At 42.8% G+C, this 22,825-nt stretch overlaps 1 protein-coding gene across 1 annotated transcript in view; it reads right to left on the bottom strand.

Annotated features, from left to right (window-relative positions):
• LOC126355272 (gamma-aminobutyric acid receptor alpha-like) overlaps nucleotides 1-22,825 on the bottom strand; it is a 250,968-nt gene that overhangs the window by 180,384 nt on the left and 47,759 nt on the right. Inside the window, exons 2-3 of the mRNA XM_050005560.1 lie at nucleotides 21,597-21,709; nucleotides 3,268-3,335 (exon numbers count right to left, since the gene is read on the bottom strand). Of these exons, the coding sequence (XP_049861517.1) occupies nucleotides 3,268-3,306 (39 nt within the window). The 5' untranslated portion in view covers nucleotides 3,307-3,335; nucleotides 21,597-21,709. The remainder of the gene's footprint in view (nucleotides 1-3,267; nucleotides 3,336-21,596; nucleotides 21,710-22,825) is intronic.

The raw sequence follows: 22,825 nt of genomic DNA, 5'->3' as shown, positions 1-22,825 counted from the left end.
CAGTCAGTTGCTTCAATAAGGGTCAGATGTGGTTGACTTGCTCATTTTGTGCATCCCATTTTCTTCAATAAGTCATCCAGTTTTCCTGAAATTGTAATCACTTGTTTGTATACATATCTACATCACATCTATTGATATCCGTCGCTTTCGGAGGATTCTTTCATAGTGCGTCGTTTGTTTTTATTAGAATGTACATGTTCCATTGTAACAAAATCTATATGTAGCTTATTCTTCTGAAATATTATACCCTACTGGCCATGAAAATTGCTGCACCAAGAAGAAATGCAGATCATAAACGGGTATTCATTGGACAAAGTTATTATACTAGAACTGACATGTGATTACATTTTCATGCAATTTGGGTACGTAGATTCTGGAAATCAGTACCCAGAACAACCACCTCTGGCCGTAATAACGGCCTTGATACGCCTGGGCATTGACTCAAACAGATCTTGGATGGCGTGTACAGGTACAGCTGCCCATGCAGCTTCAACATGATAACACAGTTCATGAAGAGTAGTGACCAGCGTATTGTGACGAGCCAGTTGCTCGGCCAACATTGACCAGACATTTTCAGTTGGTGAGAGACCTGGAGAATGTGGTGGCCAGGATAGCAGTCGAACATTTTCTGTATCCAGAAAGGCCCGTACAGGATCTGCAACATGCGGTCGTGCAATATCTCGCTGAAATGTAGGGTTTCGCAGGAATCGAATGAAAAGTAGAGCCACAGGTCGTAATACATATGAAATGTAACGTCCATTCTTCAAACTGCCGTCAAAGGGAGCAAGAGGTGACCGAGATGTGTAACCAATGGCACCGATACAATCAGGCCGGGTGATACGCCAGTATGGCGATGACGAATACATGCTTCCAATGTGCTTTCACCGCGATGATGCCAGACACGGATGCGATCATCATGATGCTGTAAACAGAACCTGGATTCATCCGAAAAAATGACGTTTTGCAATTCGTGCACCCAGATTCGTCGTTGAGTACACCATCGCAGGCGCTTCTCTCTGTGATACAGTGTCAAGGGTGACCCATCTGTTGACTGATGGATCGAGACGTGGCTGTACGATCCGTTACAGCCATGTGGATAAGATGCCTGTCATGTCGACTACTAGTGATACGAGGCCGTTGGTATCCAGCACAGCGTTCCGTATTACCCTCCTGAACCCAACGATCCCATATTCTGCTAACAGTCATTGTATATGGACCAACGCGAGCAGCAACGTCGCGATACGATAAACCGCAATCGTGATAGGCTACAATCCGACCTTTATCAAAGTCGGAAACGTGATAGTACGCATTTCTCCTCCTTACATGAGGCATCACAACAACATTTCACGAGGCAACGCCAGTCAACTGTTTGTGTATGGTAAACCGGTTGTAAAATTTCCTCATGTCAGCACTTTGTAGGTGTCGCCACCGGCGCCAACCTTGTGTGAATGCTCTGAAAAGCTAATCATTTGCATATCACAGCTTCTTCTTCCTATCGGTGAAATTTTGTGTCTGAAGCACGACATCTTCGTGGTGTAGCGATTTTAATGGCCATTAGTGTATAAAGGAGTGTTTGTTTCCAGCAACGTCTTCCTGTTGCTGCCGAATTCACCAAACAGCGCAACCTGCATACAACTTGACGATCTGCACCGCAGAATTTAAGCAAGGTAAGCAGTTCCTTATCTTTTCAGTCAACATCATCTCTTGTGGAATATACCATTCTGTACATATCTTTAGCATAGTTTCGTTCTTTTTCCTATGATGATAAGTTTATTACCCACACGTACACGAAATTTAGAACTGGCTGAACCAATCATAATTAAGTGTTTAAATATTGCAACGCATATTACCAGCTACGAGTTTAGACTGGTGCAACGTTGAAGGAAAATCTGTTATCATAATCATTCTCCAACTCGCAACCAAATAATCACTCTCCGAGTTAACTTAGACCTTGGAGTACACTAGAGGTAAGCCGTCTACCACGGCGAAGATTTTAGAAGACCTTTTCTTTGAGGGGGTGGAGAGCTTGTCACACTCGAGCCTAACGTTTCTTTTCTTTCCTATTATTACATTTTCTACTGAGCGCTTCCTCTATATTTACGGCACCTATGTATATTGTGTAGCTACTCTCCTTTCATTCATTCAAAGCTGATTATAAATCTAATACTGCTTGTCTAGAGCCACGTAGTTTTATCTTTTTTCCGAAAGTAAAACTCGTATTTACAACGTGCAACCGCGACTTCATGTATCGTTGGATTGAGGATAGTGGTAATTATTGTTTTAGATACACAACAAAGACAATGCAGTTAGTAATTTTAGCAGTTTGTCGCATTTATCTTCTTGGAAACTGTAATCACAGCATTTCTATCGAAATCTGTAGGCAGCTTTCGCTGTCCATACAAATTACAATAATAACAGCTTTGTTTCATTCAGACTGGAATGATCTATGGTTCACTACTTTTCGGTTTTTTCACTATTAGTTCCAACAAATCTTTCAGACGCCATGTCTTGGACTGCGTGGCCCTGCCGCCGGAGGTTCGAGTCCTCCCTCGGGCGTGTGTGTGTGTGTGTGTGTGTGTGTGTGTGTGTGTGTGTGTGTGTGTGTGTGTGTGTGTATGTGTGTTGTCCTTAGTATAAGTTAGTTTAAGTAGTAAGTCTGACCGATGGCCTCAGCTGTTTGGTCCCTTAGGAATTCACAGACACACACACGCACACATTTGAACATTTTCAAGAAAGATTTGGCAACACAATATACATGATTTTTTCTTTGTTTTTTTTTTCACTATACCTGCAGGCGAATTTTTTCACAGTATAATTCTCCTGTGTATTGTTTCCATTTTCCTGCAATTTTATCGTTGCCATTCGGTAAATGTTATTTTCATCCGTAATTACTATAACTTTGTCTTTATCAGAAAAACGTTATGTTCCAAATCAAGCATCGCCTTTGGATATTTCCGTTATCGTACACAGATTGTCAACATATTTTTGTTGCTTGTCTTACGTCTTTGTTGATCAGCATCATCACGGTTTTGTACTGCAGCCTTAGCCTCCTCTCCACCACATAGGAGGTGAATTTCCGAGTTGTCCCCTCGTTATATCTAGAACGATGAGGCGTCTTCTCAGCTATTCAATATTTTTAAAGGGATTTCAATATTGAAAAATTGTAACGGTCAGCGCTGTTAGCCCCACAGAGAGAAATAGACCCAAACGTCTTGTTTCAGACACTGTAGGCAGTATAAAGACTGCGCACTTGCATGACCAACTCACCATGTCTACTTCGGATATCGGCCCCATACTGCGCACCATGATGTCTACTTCCACGATAGCCGGGGGACCTGCAAAAGACAAAGCCATTTACGAACAATCAGTTTATATTGCCTGTATTGTATCTCTATTGGTAACTACTATAGGGTAACAATTAGCGTACTATACGAAAAAAATGAAAATTAGGAACTACGGCGTGCACACACTTTATTCAACATGTAAGCGTCACCACAGATTTTAGGATTTCAATTGGTTCAAACGGCTCTGAGCACTATGGGACTTAACATCTGAGGCCATCAGTCCCCTAGACGTAGAACTGCATAAACCTCACTAAGCTAAGGACATCACACACATCCATGCCCGGGGCAGGATTCGAACCTGCGCCCGTAGCAGCTGGGCGTTTCCGGACTGATGTAGCTAGAACCGCTCGGCCACAGCGGCCGGCATTTGGATTTATATTATGACACGTTCGATATGCCTGCCGTCACTGGTAATGATATGGCGCAGACGAATAGAGAAAACCTGCATGACCCACGGAAGTGTCGGAATATCGAAACTGTTTTCTGCTCAGCAGTGGTTTTAGTGTTATTGCTGCACATCTTGTCTTTAATATAGCCCCACAAAAAGACACGCAGAATTTGGTGAACAATCGTGGCCCGTCACAGTGGCCTCTGAGTACCCTAGAGGCAGAATGCGGTCCCCAAAGAGCTCCTCCAAGACATCACCCTCCTGCGTCGATAGGGTCGAGCTCCGTCTTGCATGAACCACATCTTGTCGAAATCAGGGTCACTTTGGAGAATGGGGATGAAATCATCTTCCAAAACCTTCACGTACCGTCCAGTAGTCACGGTGGCATCAAGGAATATCGCACCGATTATTCTGTGACTGGACATTGCGCACCACAGAGTTAACTGTTGAGGGTGAAGAGACTTCTCGATCGTGAAATGCGGATTCTCAGTCCCTCCAAATGCGCCAATTTCATTTATTGCCGATCCCATCCAAATGAAAGTGACCGACGAAAAAAATGCATGCACATACCGATTCCCATCATGCCCCGCGGCCAACGGTGGAGTTTGAACATCCTAACGCAAGCAGTTGAAAAGTTATGAGAACGGCATACAATTGCGAGCGTTTGTTTCTGTCAGTGCGTCCTTGCTTTGGGTAAATATGTTGCTGTTATGTTATGTAGGCGTAACAGTGATTGCGTTTTGAGTAGGGGGTGCTATTTACTGTTTGTAGACGTACGGTGTTAAACGTAGCTTGAACTATTCGAATCGCACTCGTATAGTTGTATATATTACATATAAAAATTAGTTTCAGGTGATTAAATTTCATTGGTTTCCAGGTATATAAATACGAATGCAGTACTTATGAAATATCCACACTACAGTCCCACAGTGCACCACTGACGCAGCCAGAGCACATTTTCTCAGCGTTATGATACCGTGGAGTGTCGTGCCAGTACTTATTTTCTGCATCTGAAGGGTAACAGCGCTGGAAGAGCCAGTGCTGAGCTCTTGGAAGTGTGCAGCAACAATGTATCATCATATGACGCTGTGATTAGGTAGCGCTGTCGCATACTGCCCCATGTCTTATCCCCAGCTTTGGACGGCGTTGTGGCCTGCGTGGCCTAATCAGAAAGTTGACGACATTATGGACTCAGGTCTATTAACCAGTACACATACCCAATGGATACTGTTCTAGTTTGTTTCGCTTTGAATATGTTGCAGTGTAAAGTAAGTGACCCATATTTGGTTATTCGAGCCCATACGTCCGTTAAGGGAGTGGGTCCGTCAAAGGAGTGAAACATCCTGAGTTTCATATTTCTCAGTGAATATCGTGGAAAAAACCCCTAAGGAACTGTTACATGCAGACCAGTCGTTTGATTTTAAAAAATATCCCCCTTCTACTGTCTTTGTGGCAAATGCAATAAGTTGTTGGTGGTGCATCAGAATCGTTTCCGTTCACATTAAAGTGGAGAAGTGATTGAAAGGTGGAAGTTTCAAATGGAAACAGGGTTTAACAAAACCGCAAGTTAGTGTTATGCCAGAAAGGAAGATGATAATTACATTGGGTTTGGATATTAAAATATAAAGGTGGCAGGGGCTGGCTCTCCAAGATCAGAGCCTTGTTTTGGCGACGTTCCTGCTAACAGCACCTGAACCTTCTGGGGAGTCTGTCGAAGAGGGGCTACTATTCTGCATATGTTTGAAAGAGGGAACTACGAGAGGGGATATACACTCCTGGAAATTGAAATAAGAACACCGTGAATTCATTGTCCCAGGAATGGGGAAACTTTATTGACACATTCCTGGGGTCAGATACATCACATGATCACACTGACAGAACCACAGGCACATAGACACAGGCAACAGAGCATGCACAATGTCGGCACTAGTACAGTGTATATACACCTCTCGCAGCAAATGCAGGCTGCTATTCTCCCATGGAGACGATCGTAGAGATGCTGGATGTAGTCCTGTGGAACGGCATGCCATGCCATTTCCACCTGCCGCCTCAGTTGGACCAGCGTTCGTGCTGGACGTGCAGACTGCGTGAGACGACGCTTCATCCAGTCCCAAACATGCTCAATGGCGGACAGATCCGGAGATCGTGCTGGCCAGGGTAGTTGACTTACACCTTCTAGAGCACGTTGGGTGGCACCGGATACATGCGGACGTGCATTGTCCTGTTGGAACAGCAAATTCCCTAGCCGGTCTAGGAATGGTAGAACGATTGGTTCGATGACGGTTTGGATGTACCGTGCACTATTCAGTGTCCCCTCGGCGATCACCAGAGGTGTACGGCCAGTGTAGGAGATTGCTCCCCACACCATGATGCTGGGTGTTTGCCCTCTGTGCCTCGGTCGTATGCAGTCCTGATTGTGGCGCTCACCTGCACGGCGCCAAACACGCATACGACCATCATTGGCACCAAGGCAGAAGCGACTCTCATCGCTGAAGACGACACGTCTCCATTCGTCCCTCCATTCACGCCTGTCGCGACACCACTGGAGGCGGGCTGCACGATGTTGGGGCGTAAGCGGAAGACGGCCTAACGGTGTGCGGGACCGTAGCCCAGCTTCATGGAGACGGTTGCGAATGGTCCTCGCCGATATCCCAGGAGCAACAGTGTCCCTAATTTGCTAGGAAGTGGCGGTGCGGTCCCCTACGGCACTGCGTAGGATCCTACGGTCTTGGCGTGCATCCGTGCGTCGCTGCGGTCCGGTCCCAGGTCGACGGGCACGTGCACCTTCCGCCGACCACTGGCGACAACATCGATGTACTGTGGAGACTTCACGCCCCACGTGTTGAGCAATTCGGCGGTACGTCCACCTAGCCTCCCGCATGCCCACTATACGCCCTCGCTCAAAGTCCGTCAACTGCACATACGGTTCACGTCCACGCTGTCGCGCCATGCTACCAGTGTTAAAGACTGCGATGGAGCTCCGTATGCCACGGCAAACTGGCTGACACTGACGGCGGCGGTGCACAAATGCTGCGCAGCTAGCGCCATTCGAATAGGTTACAATGTTGTGACAGATTCTCCACGGAACAAGGGCGGAAGGGGGTGGAGGGCAGGAATGTGGGTTCCAGATTCTCAGGAGGTGAGCATTCAGGTACGATGGATCACGTTCTCTGAAATAGGTGCAGGCACACACACAGGTACATTGCATGATGAGAACATGACAGTACATGCAGGAGAGTATGTGAATTCCGAGTACGTCGCAGTACATTATGCGTTACAGAAACCTCCAGGAGTGCCTCAGTCAGGGATTGAAAGTTACTACAGTCACCTGCACCATCTCCTTCAACCAGTCAACGTCTGATTTCGAAAAGAAGTACCTTAAATTACTTAACAACTGAGTATTTGGGGACGCTTTCGAAGATGTGAGATATTGTCAAGATATTTTCTTAGTTTACCGTTGGGATGAGCATTATGGCGCAAGGAATCATATCGCCATGCTAAATTTTAGATGGTCCACTGTCTTCATTCGAGGGTTACTCACGCTATAAATGGACAACGTTTCGGTAGAGTTTCTCGAAAACTGGTTTTGGTGGTTTTTGTGTATTGGACCTTTATAAACGCTACATGTGCCACTTACGTTACGAGTTGTGAAACCTCATTTTACTGGTACAGATTTGCTTTGTGTGGATAAGGACAGTGTCGTAAATTGGTTGAAAAGCTGAAGTATCATGCCGAGCATTCGACACATTTTGATGTGTGGCCGATACTTCTTATGACAAAATACCTGAAACCAATTAGCTTTCAGCCTGATGAAAGTACACTGAAATCTCCAAAAATCTACTGAGTGTTTCTTCCTGTCTGAGAGGTAGCTCAGTAATGAATCTAGATGTCTCGTAAATAACTGAAAGTTTTCTAGAAAAGATCTGCAGAATATTGCAGTTACAGAAGTATTCTCCAGTAACAGCTTACAAGCACACGCTTCTAGATGCTGATCTGTACAAAAACTGTTTGTTTCAACAGTTTTGATTTTATGTCAAACTTTCACATGTATTGCATCTCCTCCTCTTAATTTCACACAAAAATGATGCTAGTCTATAATCTCAGATATTTAATGTCTCCATCCCTCAGGTTACATGATATTCAGACACGTGCTGAACGTCTATCACTGCAGAAATTTCTACATCTTGCAGATGTACAAGAAGCTCACTTACCTTGTTTGATTGCTCCATAATCTTATAATGAAAAAAATAGTTTTACTTTTCTGGAAACAGTTACAAGTATTTGGTCCCGTTGTGTTTTAATATCTTTCAGGACTTTCTGTATTCAACCTGACTGTATCTTTAAAAAAAGTGCCACTCTGACTCCAGTAATTAGATGTATTTTGCCATGTCTGATTGAAGTTTCTCTTTATACTTTTTGCAAAATCCTCGGTTAATGCACCCTTCTAGCTCCTATTCAGGTTTGGGCCATCATTGTGCATCACAATATCCCAACTGCAGCAACAGGTACACCATAGTTATGAGTCTTTGTTTCGGTCAAAAACAATCCTCTCAGTCTTTTGTTTACATGGCTCACAGTGCTAAATCAACACAAACCCCATACGAGATCGTGTTTTTGCTGCGCCTATTCCCTCCAGGACTATTTTAACACTACACTTGCTGTACCGCCCTAGACATGAGGCACCGCCTGCACAAAGCACAGCTTATCCACCATGCAGGTTGCAGTGATCTCAGCCCCTACAGTGCTGACGACATGGAACTTTGATACCCCAGAGCTCTAAGGCCAGACTAGCAGAGAGTGACAATAGTGATCCAGCCAGACAACCAGGCAGTGTATCTGGTGATGGTAGAGGTCACTGGCAAGCGCACCTCTTTATGCACCTGCTGTATCGCTTGCCAAAAATGGGCCCACGTGTATCCGTCTACGAGGCGACTATTTAGGCTGGCAGACGGACTCTAGGGAGCCAGTTACATGGCGATCTCCACTACACTGCGCTTACAATTGGGTCATCGGCTTCTAGACAGCACTCCGCCTTCTCAGGTCATGAATGTGCTCTATTAGGCTAGGTGTAGTTGCAGTGCTGGTCTTCAAGTTGACAAGACAGTGTCAGACTGGAAGTTTCTATCATTGTCGGACTTAGATATTTCGTTATTGGTGGCTCTCGATACTTCTTCAGCAAAGTACACCATAGAAGTTGTCAAATATTCATTCTTCTTGACCGAAGTTTGGATCTGGAGTTTCGTTTTAAATCTGATGTGAGAAACCTATTTTCCATTTTCACCTAAAGATTTTAGGAGTCTCCTCGTTAAAGGGAATGTGAGTACAGAAACTTAATTCACTTCTTTTACGTAAAGCTCTTGAGACCTTACGATTGTGCTCACTGAAGCGTATATAACTCTTTCAAGTATCACGTTACTTAGGTCTACTTTGTGATTCTAGAAGTCAAAGTGACGATGTTATTAGCGAGCGATCACTTACTTTCTTTCATTTACTGAGCGCCTATCATTTATTTTGTTTCACTTATAGAAGAACGATCCCTTCTATTGTTTCATTGTGGAGGATATTTTTGGGGAAGTTGTGTTCAATAATCTTTTTTTTTTTTTGTTCCCTATACGTTACCTGTTTACTTGTGCTCTCCGGACGCAGACGCATCAAGACTCTTAAATTGGTAGCTAGGTAGTTTACTGCTCCTCATAAAGTAAGTACACGATTTTCTTCATCAAATTATTTGCACAGAACCACCACGTTCTTTGTAATATAGCTAAGCTTGGCACTAAGTTACACGTTGCTTGTGACTTGGTATCATGCTCCCAGCTTTTCCTGATGCATGTGGCGTAAATTGCATGTCAAAAATTCGTATTTCGTATTCCTGAACGGCCAGATAAAAGTGTGCCAGTGCACCATCAAGAACGTCATCCAAAACGTATCATAAATGTAATGATCAAAATTTCTTTTCATTGCGAGGTGGGTTCTTGGTTCTGCATTAAATCCAGAAGATAGTAAAAATTGTAAAAATCCTGACAGAATGAGTAACTACAAAAACTTCACTACAGAACTTGAGGAGGAGGTGCCCAACATCTCTTTTCCCGTAGTAATTCATGACATTCTCAACGATGAGGGATAACTCAAAGTGTCTATGAGTGTTTAGTCGTTTGACGTAAAATTCCAGGCGTAAGCATTAAAAATAACGAAGAACATGGAAAGGAAAATATGTATTCCCACTATTTTCCAAAGACGGTGAGAACTCGCTCGACTGTTGGATCTGGAAAAATTATGTGGAACGTCGGTGACTTCCCCGGTTGCATATATCTCCGAAGTTATTCTTGAATATCCGAAGAATTGGGATGATTTACACAACGGTTTACGACTTGCTCCGGAAAGGAGACTTCTAACCAACATTAAAGAAAGCGAGCTGTTAACTACACTATGTGACAAACTTAAATACTTTGTACACTACAAAAATGTCAAACAGTACCTGTATCTTGGGATGAAGATGACAAAACCAAACAAAATCTTGAAATTCAACCAATTTATGTGCTTGAAGAGGTATATACAGCTGAACACAGAGATGAGAAACAAAGCAACGAATTAATTCGGCAGAGATTTCTACAGGTTGATGAGTAGCAACACCAAGGAGAAAATAAGAAACAGAGTGGACATAAATATAGTCTCGAGTGTAGAAAAGAATGAAAAAAATGAAAAGAAAGAATTATTTTCAGCGAAAATATCGTTGGCGTCCATATGAACAAGAGGTCAATAATGTTCAACAACAAAATCCAACTGGTATGAGCATACCAGTCTCATATAAAGAGTTGGTGTATGAATTTCACCAGAACGAAGTGATTGAGAACTTTGACACGAGTCGCTACCCAACAGTGACTATCTGTAACATCCCACGAATGAACAAGAAAGGGCACAGAAGGTTGACGGTAAGGAACAGAAAGAAATGAAGAGTGAAAAATTGTCGTCAGGGATAAAATATATCTTCAAGAGTAAAAAGACTATCTATTCGACAAAACTGAAAAATACGGAACGATGAACTTGATGGAAAGCGTTAGACACGAAGTCTATTCAATCGAAGAGAATATGAAAGCCTCCAGTCCTCACGACAACAGGAAATGTGTCGTGGAAAATAAGAGACACACTTTACCGTATGGTCATTACTTACTTGACGGCAAGTGAAGGACTTGCTTGTAGTATACATAAAATTGACATATTTCATCATCTTCGAAATCAACTAAATAGTTCACTGTGGGATACCTCAGTTGATACACAAAAGTCGACGGAAGGTGAACGTAATCAAGGTAGACTAATAGAAAGAAAGAAAGAGAAATTTTCATCTTGGCATATAAAGAAAAAAATTGGTTTGTAAATTCACACGACTTTAACCTCACCAAGATTTATGCTATGTAAATGGAGGTGATCACAAAAAGATGTATATACTGCCATGAGGAGAAGACACTTGCTGACCGCCATTGAGGCATGTGCACAAAGAACAAACATCGAAACATATGCAAAGAATGCGTTAAAAATATGAAAAAAAGAATATCACCAGTAACAAAACTCATATCACCCATGAGGAATGATGAAGAAGAAAAGCCAACGAAGAAATGCACTAACTGGCAAGAAATTAAAGAAACTGTTTTTTCTAAACATGTTCGCTGGAGTCAAACATGCAACCATATGTAAGATTATGCAGTAACTGTAGTCGCAGTTGCGAATATGGGCTACCATCAGCTGTGTAATGGAATGACGACAATGATAGTGTGCCAGGCCCGGACTCGAACCCGGATTTCACGCATATGGCGAGCGGTCAGCTCACCACTTGACTATCCGAGGACAACTCTTGGTCAGACCCAAACTTTCACATGTTGTGAACCACGTGTCTACGACCTGTATCTGTGCATCCCTTATGTATATTCCTTTACAGGGCAGACACTTTATTTGAAAGTCACTTGCCTGGTGTCAGTGGACAAATATGATATTTCAGTGGGTGTGGCATACCGAATTGTGAAGAGTGGTTGCGGAACAAAAGTGTTTAAATACAACGTGACGGGAAGACAAGTGTCAGCTTAAGCAGGTTGGTACCTGGACGTAGTCCGAATACTACTCCAGCTGTCACTTCATCCAGAATATTCTTAAAATGTTTTACTTAAAATTCTGTGCTGAGTATCATACGTTTTTTTAATCTTTTTTAAATTTTTTTTTGCTATACATGATAATGTAGACAAATATGTCCTTCGGAAATTTTATCATTTTCTGTGCTACCAAACCCTTCATTCCTTTTGACCTGTTTATCATGTAGATGGTGACCTGTTTATCACGTAGATGGAACGATTTTCAGTGAAATTGAATGGACTTAGATTGACATTACGCTTCAGTTAAGTAACACGTTCACGATAACGAAAAACCACCAGTTGGTGACCGAGATTCGATATTTCTTGACGAAAAAGTCATTCCTTCCTTTCTGCAAGTAGATGCTCTATACTTCTACGTGATCGAAAAGGAAGAGTCAATGAACTGATTATTTTTTTATTTGTCTGAAATACATTGAAGATGAAGTAAGTCACGTCAAATTCAGATGAACTGTAGTAGTAAGTAACGTGCAGGTCGAAATTCTAGTTCTAGTGAATACCATGCTTCTTACATAATTTGGGGAACATGGATTTTCATGCTTTTCACACCAACTTTACCTTCTTGTGGAAGTGAGACCTGGTTCACATTACCATTGTTGATGTGAGCCCATCGAAAAATGTTATCGTTAGCGCATGAACTCCATGTGAAAGAAACAGTTAGATCACCTTCCCACGTCAATTCTTTATAATCTTTGAAGAACCCACCAAGTATGTCTGGTGCAAAAAGTACTTCAGTTTTCTTAATCCTTATCTTCTCATTATTAAAGATGTCACCTTCCAAGCTTAACTCAGCAGCGAGAGATGAAGTCAAAATGAAGAGGCCTGATGAAGAAATGAACGGATGCTCCATCCTAGACTCAGCATTGTTTCCTTTTTAGATGACGATTAGTGTGAATGAGTAAAACTGATACCTTTCTATCTTGTTAATTTATGAAGCAAAAAATTTATTTATATTAACTCTAATACGCTGTCACACGTGTTCTGGTGAAGTCAATCAACCCATCATTTTCGTTATTTATTGTGACTTCCATGTCTTGAGTTTCCTCACAGATTGACAAAACAGAGGATGATGTGGTTCAAAAATCATCATCTAGAGAACTCTGCATTTGACTTGTTTATTGTTCCTTGATGAGTGTGATCATCAACCTTAATGTACATTCCATCGACCAGACTGAAGTTAATGATGAAGAATTCATCTGCTTTGATGTGTATGTGAGGTTTCCTTGTGTGAATCATTTTTTCTCAGCTCTTCATCATGACCAACGGGAATCAATATTGTTTCTCCAGCACAGTGGACTTTACATGATCAGTCCCAGAGGCCCGCGCACTGCTACAAGGTTCGTCCTCCAGTAGGTTCTGTTTTGTGCCTCCTGGCGCCAATCATTCTGTATTCCAACCTGCAGCGAGAACTCATTGACTCGATCCCTCCATCTCTTCTCCACCACAGTACAGTGTATTATTTCTTTTACTTGATGTTTCGAGTTAAAAATGTTGAGCAGAAACCTACAAATGCAACATGATAATAACCATTGTTCGCAGATGTATTCAATTTTTTTTTTTTTTTTTTTTTTTGAGTGCTGAAGACTTCTCAGCTGAAGCAATCGACACATTTATTACGAGCAAAATCGTTAGTTAAATAAAGACTAGGTAACAAAGATGAGAATTCCCGAGACAAAGAAATCGAAAAACAAGCATGTCAAGCTCTTACCTAACTCTATTTGATTTGTAGTTTTAGGACTGAGTAGATGTGACAAAAAAAAACATTAATTGTCAATAACATATTGGGTCTGTGATGGTAGAACTGGAAAAAGTCAGTCAGTTGTATGTTTATTGGAAGACTTTAGATCAGCCAAAGTACCAAGAATTCATAAATGAGTGAGAAGGTCGAACATGAGCAAACTGAAGATGAAAAAACAGCCCCATTTGTTGAAAATAATGATGAGATCACACCACTGGTGAGTGCTGCTGCTGTCACCACAGACGCCCACTACAGCGGCAACTCCGCAGACAGATCAGCGACGCAGGTTGCCACATCCGCTGCAAAGTCTGGCCGACACAGGGGTGCTTACAAGCAAATACCACAGTTGACAACAAACATGTAGGTACGGTCTACGTCCTTCACTGGGCGTCAACCAGCAGGAGGAAGGGGCACGACGATCAGCGAAGTATTTCTTGGCGATCACGTGTGTGCAAATAGTCCCGGAAATATCCTTCCGCCTGCAGGTAGATAAGCCGGCGCTCAGCCCTTCAGCGGGCAGTTCTCGACTCGCCGAGTGCGGAGAAGATCGGACAGTCCAACGGTGTCCACCTCCACCGTCCTCTCTTCCGCAACTGTTGTGCTACGTCGCTTCCGTCGTGGTATGCCATCTACCCGCTACTAACAGCCGACTTCGACGTGAAACAGTTGTAGGGGTACAGAGTTGAAGGGCACTCTGATTGTAGTTATTTACTTGATCCGCAGAAGGCGTCCTTACTGTTTTGAAGAATGTGTTACTGTTAGTGGTTTATTGCAGTTTCCATAATAAATAAGTTGAATAACAAGTTGGTTCAAGTGCGAAGACAACTCAGTTATGGTATTCGATGACTTAATTCTTGAAAATCAGGACGTCATTGGAGAACATTTCACTAGTGGAAGATACAGGAGAATAGATTGTTTTTACTTAAGTCAAACGTACTCGATGCTACCGAAGCAACTCGTTGTTTTTACTTAAGTCAAACGTACTCGATGCTACCGAAGCAACTCGTGACGGGTAACCTAGAACATATCTTCCATGGGTTTGTTTCTGGGGACATGAATTTAAACAACTTTAAGGAGATCTGCAGAAAATGTTGGAGTAAGGATGGGGGTTTCTTTTTACGGCAGACATTACAGCGAAAGTGCACGAAGGAAGTACAGAACGATTAAAACATTTTTTGAAGTGTGGACGTGAACGTCCAACTGCTGAAGCAGTCTTCAGACTGTATCTCGAACATGTCGAATTTATAAGATAAACAAACCGATTTCCTTTTTTCCATTAAAAATTGCTGTCGAAGAATGACGAGAACGTTGTTAAAAAAGCCAAACCAAACTGAAAGAAAAAAATACTGTTGAATCCATCCGTCCAGTCATCTGTAAATGGAAGAAACAACCACGAACAGAATGTGGAAAGTATAAGGAAGAAGGTCCACGAGTCACCGTTGCCACTGAATAAGTCAAACAAGTAATCGAAAAATTAGGTGAAAATATGTTGAAGGCAATCGAAAAAGCAGATAAGTTGACAAACAAACGGTTTCTTGAAACTTCCTGGCAGATTAAAACTGTGTGCCCGACCGAGACTCGAACTCGTGACCTTTGCCTTTCGCGGGCAAGTGCTCTACCATCTGAGCTACTGAAGCACGACTCACACCCGGTCCTCACAGCTCTACTTCTGCCTGTATGTGTGATGAAATTTTATCGCCATAAATGGTCAATCCACGCCTTCAGGACAGTGACATTCGGTGTGTGAAGTGCAAAAACGTTACTGACGCACATCACCCTCAACGAACAACAAGATATAATGACAAAGCCTTAGAGGACTTCGCACAGTATGTAAGACAAAAAAGAGCAAGTTTGTTAAAAATTATTTGTAAATGCGTACACTGAGGCGTAGGACAAGTTCGAGAAGAAATCATCAACGAAATACACAAACCAATGAAAGAATATCTTCAAAAGAAGAAGAGCTGATTCTCCTCGTATAGACGATCCATGGCAAGTAGACCTATTAGAGGTGCACATCGGCAAGAGCAAGGTCTTCTTGAAGATTAACAGAGGAAACAAATATTTATTGACTGTTGTCGACGAGTTCTCAAAATCTGCATGGGTCGTGGCTAGTTAAAGAGAAAACAGGCAAAAATGTGGTTGATGCCTTCCAGAAAATCCTGTAGGAGAGAACACGAAGAAATCTACAGACAGGAGTTTTTCAACAAAGAATATCGTGAATTGAGGAAGAAACACAGCACAGCCAATATTCAACATTTACCAAGATGAAAGTATCAGTTGCTGAAAGATTTAACAGAACACTGATGGGAAAAATGTGCAACAAATTTGCTCTTCAGGGTAACTGAAAGTGGACTGAACTGCCTGAAAAGGCGATCGTTGAGTAAAAGCGTTCAACAATAAAGATGAAGTTAACGGACGTAATGAAAAAAAGTGAGAAGCTCTTGTTGCAGAAGGTTTATGTTGAAGATGTCAAGCCTAATTACAAAGTTAAATATAAGGTTAGAATAAGCAGGCGTAAGGTAATCTTCGAAATGGTTTACACAGGCAACAGGTCGAGAGAAATTTTTGTAGTTGATCGTGGTGATCCTTCTCACTCAATTGCGTACACGTTGAAAGGATTGGATGGTGAAGAAGTGAAACGTAATTTTTAAGAACATGAACTACAGACGACGACGTTTCCCGATGTTTACATATTTGAGAAAGTCTTGACGAAGAGAGGTATCAAGCCTATGTGAAATGATTGGGTTTTGATGACTTACATAACAGTTCGGCGAGAAAGGAAAAAAATATTATTTATAAACCTTTTGCTGTGGTTGTCAGGAGAGCCAACACCGTGTTGCTAAAGGATGTCGAAATGCAAGCGTTTTAGCTCACGCAGGCTGGCGTGAGGTCTGGAACGTGACAAGGGAATTAGAATTGAGAGAAACGGACGTAGCTATTGGAATAGTTAACTTTAATCCATTAATGACGAACGTCGCTCTTGACGGTACATGATTTACAATATTAATAGAAACTGATCATGGCGCCTTGCTAGGTCGTAGCAAATAACGTAGCAGAAGGCTATGCTAACTATCGTCTCGGCAAATGAGAGCGTATTTATTCAGTGAACCATCGCTAGCAAAGTCGGCTGTACAACTGGGTGAGTGCTAGGAAGTCGCTCTAGACCTGCCGTGTGGCGGCGCTCGGTCTGCAATCACTGATAGTGGCGACACGCGGGTCTGGCGTATAGTAACGAACCGCGGCCGATTTAAGGAGTAGGAAATTAGTGTTTAACGTCCCGTCGACAATGAGGTCATTAGAGACGGAGAGTAAGCTCGGGTTAGGGAAGGATGGGGAAGGAAATTGGCCGTGCCCTTTCAAAGGAACCATCCCGGCATTTGCCTGAAGCGATTTAGGGAAATCACGGAAAACCTAAATCAGGATGGCCGGAGACGGGATTGAACCGTCGGCCGATTTAAAGGCTACCACCTAGCAAGTGTGGTGTCTGGTGGTAACACCACACCTTTCTCATAATAAATGACCTCGGAAGGAATGCTGGTAGATGAATACATAGAAATGTATCATAATTATCCAAATAACCGATTCAGCGTACTGGGCAGATGGCTCAACATAATCTCTAAACCCACGTTGTGGCTCGAGGTCATGGACAGATTGTGTGAAGTAATCTTTAAACCTGTTGAAAAAGAAGTTGGTGAGATGACTCCCACTGATACTGAAAAAACTCACCGGTGTCCAAAATTAAAGCAACAAACAGCTGTTTCCCCGTCCTATGTTTAACTCAAGATATAATCATACAGTCTGTCACCGTCCGCACGATGGTGTTCCGCACAGAATACGACGTTTCAGTCGATGGAAAACCACGCCGACGATGGCATCAGAGCAGGTATGAAACGGAGTAATGTTTGTCGGGTAGCCACACATCCGCAAACGCTGTGTGTACAGTCATAGACGGTGCAGTACCGCATAGAGAATACACTTACCAGACCCTCTGCGGTGGAGGGCCATAGGAAGACTGAAAGCAGGACAGTCGCAAACTCGTGTGGCCCGATGGCTTAACGTGAACCGTTCTGTTGTTTCTCGGCTGTGGCGACAGTTTATAGAGACCGAAGTTATATCACGGAGACTAGGGCAGAGCCGACGACGTGTGATATCAGAAATAGAATTTGGCTGTAAAGGCACGACGGTACTGCCTGGCATCTGACCTCGCAGCATCCCCTGGACGTGCTGTATCGATGCAAACGGTGTACAGAAGGCCTCGGCAGAGTGGCCTTTATTGTCGGAGTATGGGTGCGCCTCTGACGCGTCTTCATAGAGGTAACGTCTAGAAGAGTGGGCCAATGTTCTTTTCATAGATGAGTCGCGATTTTGTCTGGAGAGTGATTCTCAACGAATTCGCATCTGAAGGCAACGTGCAACACCATTTTGAGACCCGAACGTTCAGGAAAGAAACCGATATCGTGGAGGATCGCTGATGGTGTGGGCAGGGATTATGCTGACCACTTCTTTTCATGAAATTGTGCGGGTGACTCAACAAGATTTAACGGTTATCAGGTACCGTGAGGAGATGTTCGACCTCATGCGCGGTTGTTGCGAGAAGCTGTGGACCCAGACTTCGTATTTATGAACGATAATGCTTGACCTCAGAGCAAGGGTGGTTGATGTTTTTTTTTTTCTTCTGGAATCGAAAGATAATGCACGCATGGCGTGGCCTGCACGCTCTCCCGATTTGAATCCCATATCTGGGATGCACTATTGCCTTAACATGACAAATAATATTGGTACATCACATTCACGGCAAGTTACGTTGTCAGACCTGTTTGCAGCCATAGGTGATCACACCCCATAGCGAGCAGATTAAAACGTTGTCGGAAAGTGTATGGAGACCTAAGTTGAAATAAACGAAGAACATTTTCGTCTACTGTTTTGCGTGTTGCTGTTGTTGACATTCTCTTTTATTTACATTGCTTCTATTTTACTAGCACCTGTTTGTAGTGTTTTGTGGCAAAGTAAACGCAAAATTGGAAAATTTCCGTCTGTTGCTTTACTTTTCGACTCCAGTGTAATAGAAAAACAAAAGCAGCCATTGATGATGCTGATGTTGTTCTAAGTTGGAATCTAAAATTGTTAGAAAAATTGAATATTCTTCCTTCATTGACATGGTTATTTCATCATTTTTGGTAAAGATCTTGTGCTCATGCTGATTTTTCTTTGATTTTATATCGAATTTTGCTTGAATTGCACTATTTTGATGAGTTTGTGAAAAAGAGGAGCAGAAACAAGTGTGGAACAGATGAGAGAGAAACGGGGAAATTTTTTTGTTTTCCCTTCGATAATTATCGGTCATTACAATTTACGATTACCTTTCTAAACGTCCTTTTAGTGGAAATTTCTTGGATTTTCAGAAGTTTTTTCTTCTATTTTGTTAGAGTTTTTGAGTTGGAGAAGTGTGGGGCACACACCCCAGTACATACCCATTTTCATACTGTTGTTAACTTGTCACTTTTAAAAGGAGCTGAAGCTGAACAAAAGAAAATTGGGTAATCTATGGACTGTTTTCTGAGTAAATATTACTTATATCTATACATTTTGTTGACTCCCTCATTAATTAGAACCACGACCTTGCCTCCTTCTCATTTAATCAATTTACTTTGCTATTTATGTACAGGGTGTCTCTTCCAAGAGTCATTAGGCGTATTTTCTCTGCTGATTCAGCAGATGTTTGTAATTTCGTTTTTGCAGTGTGTAGGTGGAGTCAGCCCAAACAGAAAGCGGAATTTCTTGTGCGCATTCGATAGGACGGTCACAGATTATTCTAGTCCGATATTCTTTCGTCGATGTGTGCTGACAGGCGCAGTAAGACACGAAGAAAAACAAGTAGCCCAGCAGCGAGCGCTCTGCCCAGGTCCACGCCGACTGCTACCACCAACCACGCGAGATGAGTCCCTGCTGGAGAGCTGACTGTTCTTCGTGCTCTTCAAGTCCCTGTTAATACACGTCTGTAGAACAAGAGTAATATGGGGCCGCCGTATCGAATCAGCACATAAAATTCCGCATTAAAATCATTTTGTCTACAACGGGAAACAAACGGACGCTTTCCGTAGACAGCGGGCGTCCCAATAGAGAGGTGATGAGCGCTATTTGTCTGGGCTGACTACAGCTACACGATGCAAAAAATAAATTTGAAATATCTGCCGAAACGATAGAGAACCTGCGCCTGACGACTCTTAGGAAAGACGCTTGTATGTTTTATGGAAAAACAGCCGAAGTTAAGGGCGGATTGTTAGGAGACAAACGACCAGACACTTTAAGTGTTCCGTTCCGAACCTCTCCGCCAGGTCCTTTGTGCGACTTTTTTCCTCTTGGACGCAATGTATGGTAGCAAGAATTATGCGGGCCTGACCGTTCCCGTTTCCGGACAATGACGCCTGGCACGCTACCCATTGACGTGACGTAACAGAGCTTGTCGTGAAAAAATCCCGAGGATGGATCCTGTTAAACAGATCTAAACATGGCTGTTTCTCAGCAACCGTATACAGTTTCCAAAAATGGTTCAAATGGCTCTGAGCACAATGGGACTTAACATCGGTCGCACGGCTCCAGACTGAAGCGCCTAGAGCCGCAACGCCATGTAATTTTCAAATGTAGCCAACCGGTTGAAAATGACTGTTGAGTACATTGGCCTAAGCTTCGATACATCTAAGGAAACCTTCATCAGAATGAAATTTTGAGAAAACTTAAAACTGACATTGGAAAAAAAGCAATGGTTATGCTTTGTCTAAACTCTGACCATTGCCTTCTCGAAAAGTAATTTTAGCGTTTCTCAAAATTTCTTTCTGACCGTGGCATCCTTAGAAGTGTCGAAAGCAAAGTCAATGTACCAAACAGTTTGCAACCGGTTGGCTCTGTGATTCCTATGTTCCCTGTTAGATAAAAATCATAGAGACTTCTATGAGCTGCACTATATTGCGCTATTTGTGCAAAAATTATCCATTGTCAACCTCCGTTGCTTCCATGTCGGGACTGTCGAGCTATACTAAGTAACATGCCGGGATAGTTCCCGTGAAAGGGTACGGCCGACTTCCTTTTCCATCCTTCCCGAATCCGATGTGACTGATGACTTCGCTGCTTGACGCCTCTCTCCAAATTAACCAGCCAAATGAGTTGCATGACTTGCAAATTTCGAAATGAATGCCGCACCTTTCACAAACCTGTACAGAAATACTCTCACTGCGAGACTGAAAGTAACGCCACCACATCTCCTTTTCCCTGATACATTTCTGCATTCTTTTGGAAGTTGTAAAATATTACCTGTAGAAGACAAAAATAGATGACAACAAATTAGCAGCTGAATGCGATAGGACTGGCTAATATGAAATTAGTAGGTGAAAGTGATGAAGATTACCAGATAAAAGACACAAATCTAGACAGTAAGAATTTAGTGGATGACAGTGACAAGGCAACACAGCAAGAATTTAGGACTTTAAGGTAGTAACGCTACATTCTAAGGCATATGAATGAGACAAAAATAGGTGAAATAAATTAACAGGTGAAGATAGTAAAACCTTTTGTTAATAAATCATCTGGTGATGTTAATAATGCTAGATGTAAAGAAACTGTTATGTGAAGATGTGAAAGACAGATAAGAAGATTTTTAGACGCAATGGTAGTTGCGATATATTATGGACCATTAGTATACGAAGGCGAAAATGTTAGACGAGAATAAATGAACACCCGAAAGTGGAAAGACGTTTCACAAAAAAGTCGTCAGCTCAACTTAATAACGGTAGATTATAAGAAATTTGTAGATGAAAATGTTAAGTATAGATAATAAGAAATAAGTAAGTAAATGACATGGCTAGCTGATAAGAATTCACGAAGTTAAAGTGATGACGTTGAATGATAATATACTAGCAGGTGAAAGATTGATAGCCTAGAGAATAAGGTACCATAGCGTGACTAGGTGGTAAGAAATCACCAGGTGAGGCACTCACCGCCGAAGTCTGGCCGGACGCTGTTGTCGTACCCGCTGAGCAGGTTGTCCAGCAGCTCCGAGATGTTGCGATGGTTGTTCCACTGCGCGCCGGCGGACCTCGCCAGCTCCTGCCTGCAACAGAGGGCATAGCGGTCCAGCTCACACGGGCACTCTGACGTGACGTAACTGCAAGCATAAGCTGCTTAGTTATAAATTCAGCGCAGGGTTATATACCGTGTGTCCCTCCCAATCGACGTCAGGCGTGTTTTCTCTTATCTCTGCTCACACAGTGTGCATCTGGAGTCAACCGTGGGAAATATCGCGCATCACGTCTTTCACGCGATGCCTACTGTCGAGGGAGAGCGTCATTTCGTTTTCTATTAGAAAGAAAATATTTTTGAAGGGGAATTATACACGCCCTTTGGACATAACGGTCCCCAAATTGACTTGTGTGATATTCTGTTTGACGATATGTTCTAACAGGAACGGCAAGGCACGTACAACTTGCCCTGTCTTACGTAAGTATCTGCCCCACGCTGTTTGCTACCGCCACACAGATGCGCTGCTCAGTCACTACAAGAGTAGTGATTATTCTTCGTGTTTTACCGTCCTTGTTAATGCGTAAGCCCTATCTATAAAACGAATATGACATTTGACTAATTTAGTACTGCTCTATCGAACAGGCACTTAAAATTTTCTTGGAAAATCAGTTGAAGCAGAAAATACCAGCCGACAGATGACACAGTTCCGCAGTGTAGACAAGTAAATCCTCGAAATGCATAACCTGGCATGAGCGTGTTTACAACGCAAAAGACTATTCCCGCCAACGTGTCTTTCAATTCTAAAACATTTTTAGCATTCATTTGGAGCGAGTTCGACCTCAATATTAACCAGAATTGTATCACTGTACTCGTACCTTCAAGCTATTTATGATGCCGTTAAAATGTGTATAATTTGATTTAAAAAATACCTTTCGATGCCAACGGCCTAGCCGCAGTTGTCAGATCACCGAAGTTAAGCGCTGTCGGGTTGGCTAGCCCTTGTATGGGTGACCATCCGGTCTGCCGAGCGCCGTTGGCAATCGGGGTGCGCTCAGCCCTTGTGAGGCAATCTGAGGAGCTACTTGATTGAGAAGTAGCGATTCCGGTCTCGTAAACTGGCGAACAGCCGGGACTGTGGTGTGCTGACTTCCTGCCTCCCATATACGCTTTCAGTACATAATGGTTCTCTATCATCGTGACCATTACT

Source organism: Schistocerca gregaria, chromosome 3, assembly GCF_023897955.1.
Source record: "Schistocerca gregaria isolate iqSchGreg1 chromosome 3, iqSchGreg1.2, whole genome shotgun sequence".
In the NCBI taxonomy this organism is placed as follows: domain Eukaryota; kingdom Metazoa; phylum Arthropoda; class Insecta; order Orthoptera; family Acrididae; genus Schistocerca; species Schistocerca gregaria.
This window is presented reverse-complemented; position numbering and strand designations above follow the sequence as displayed.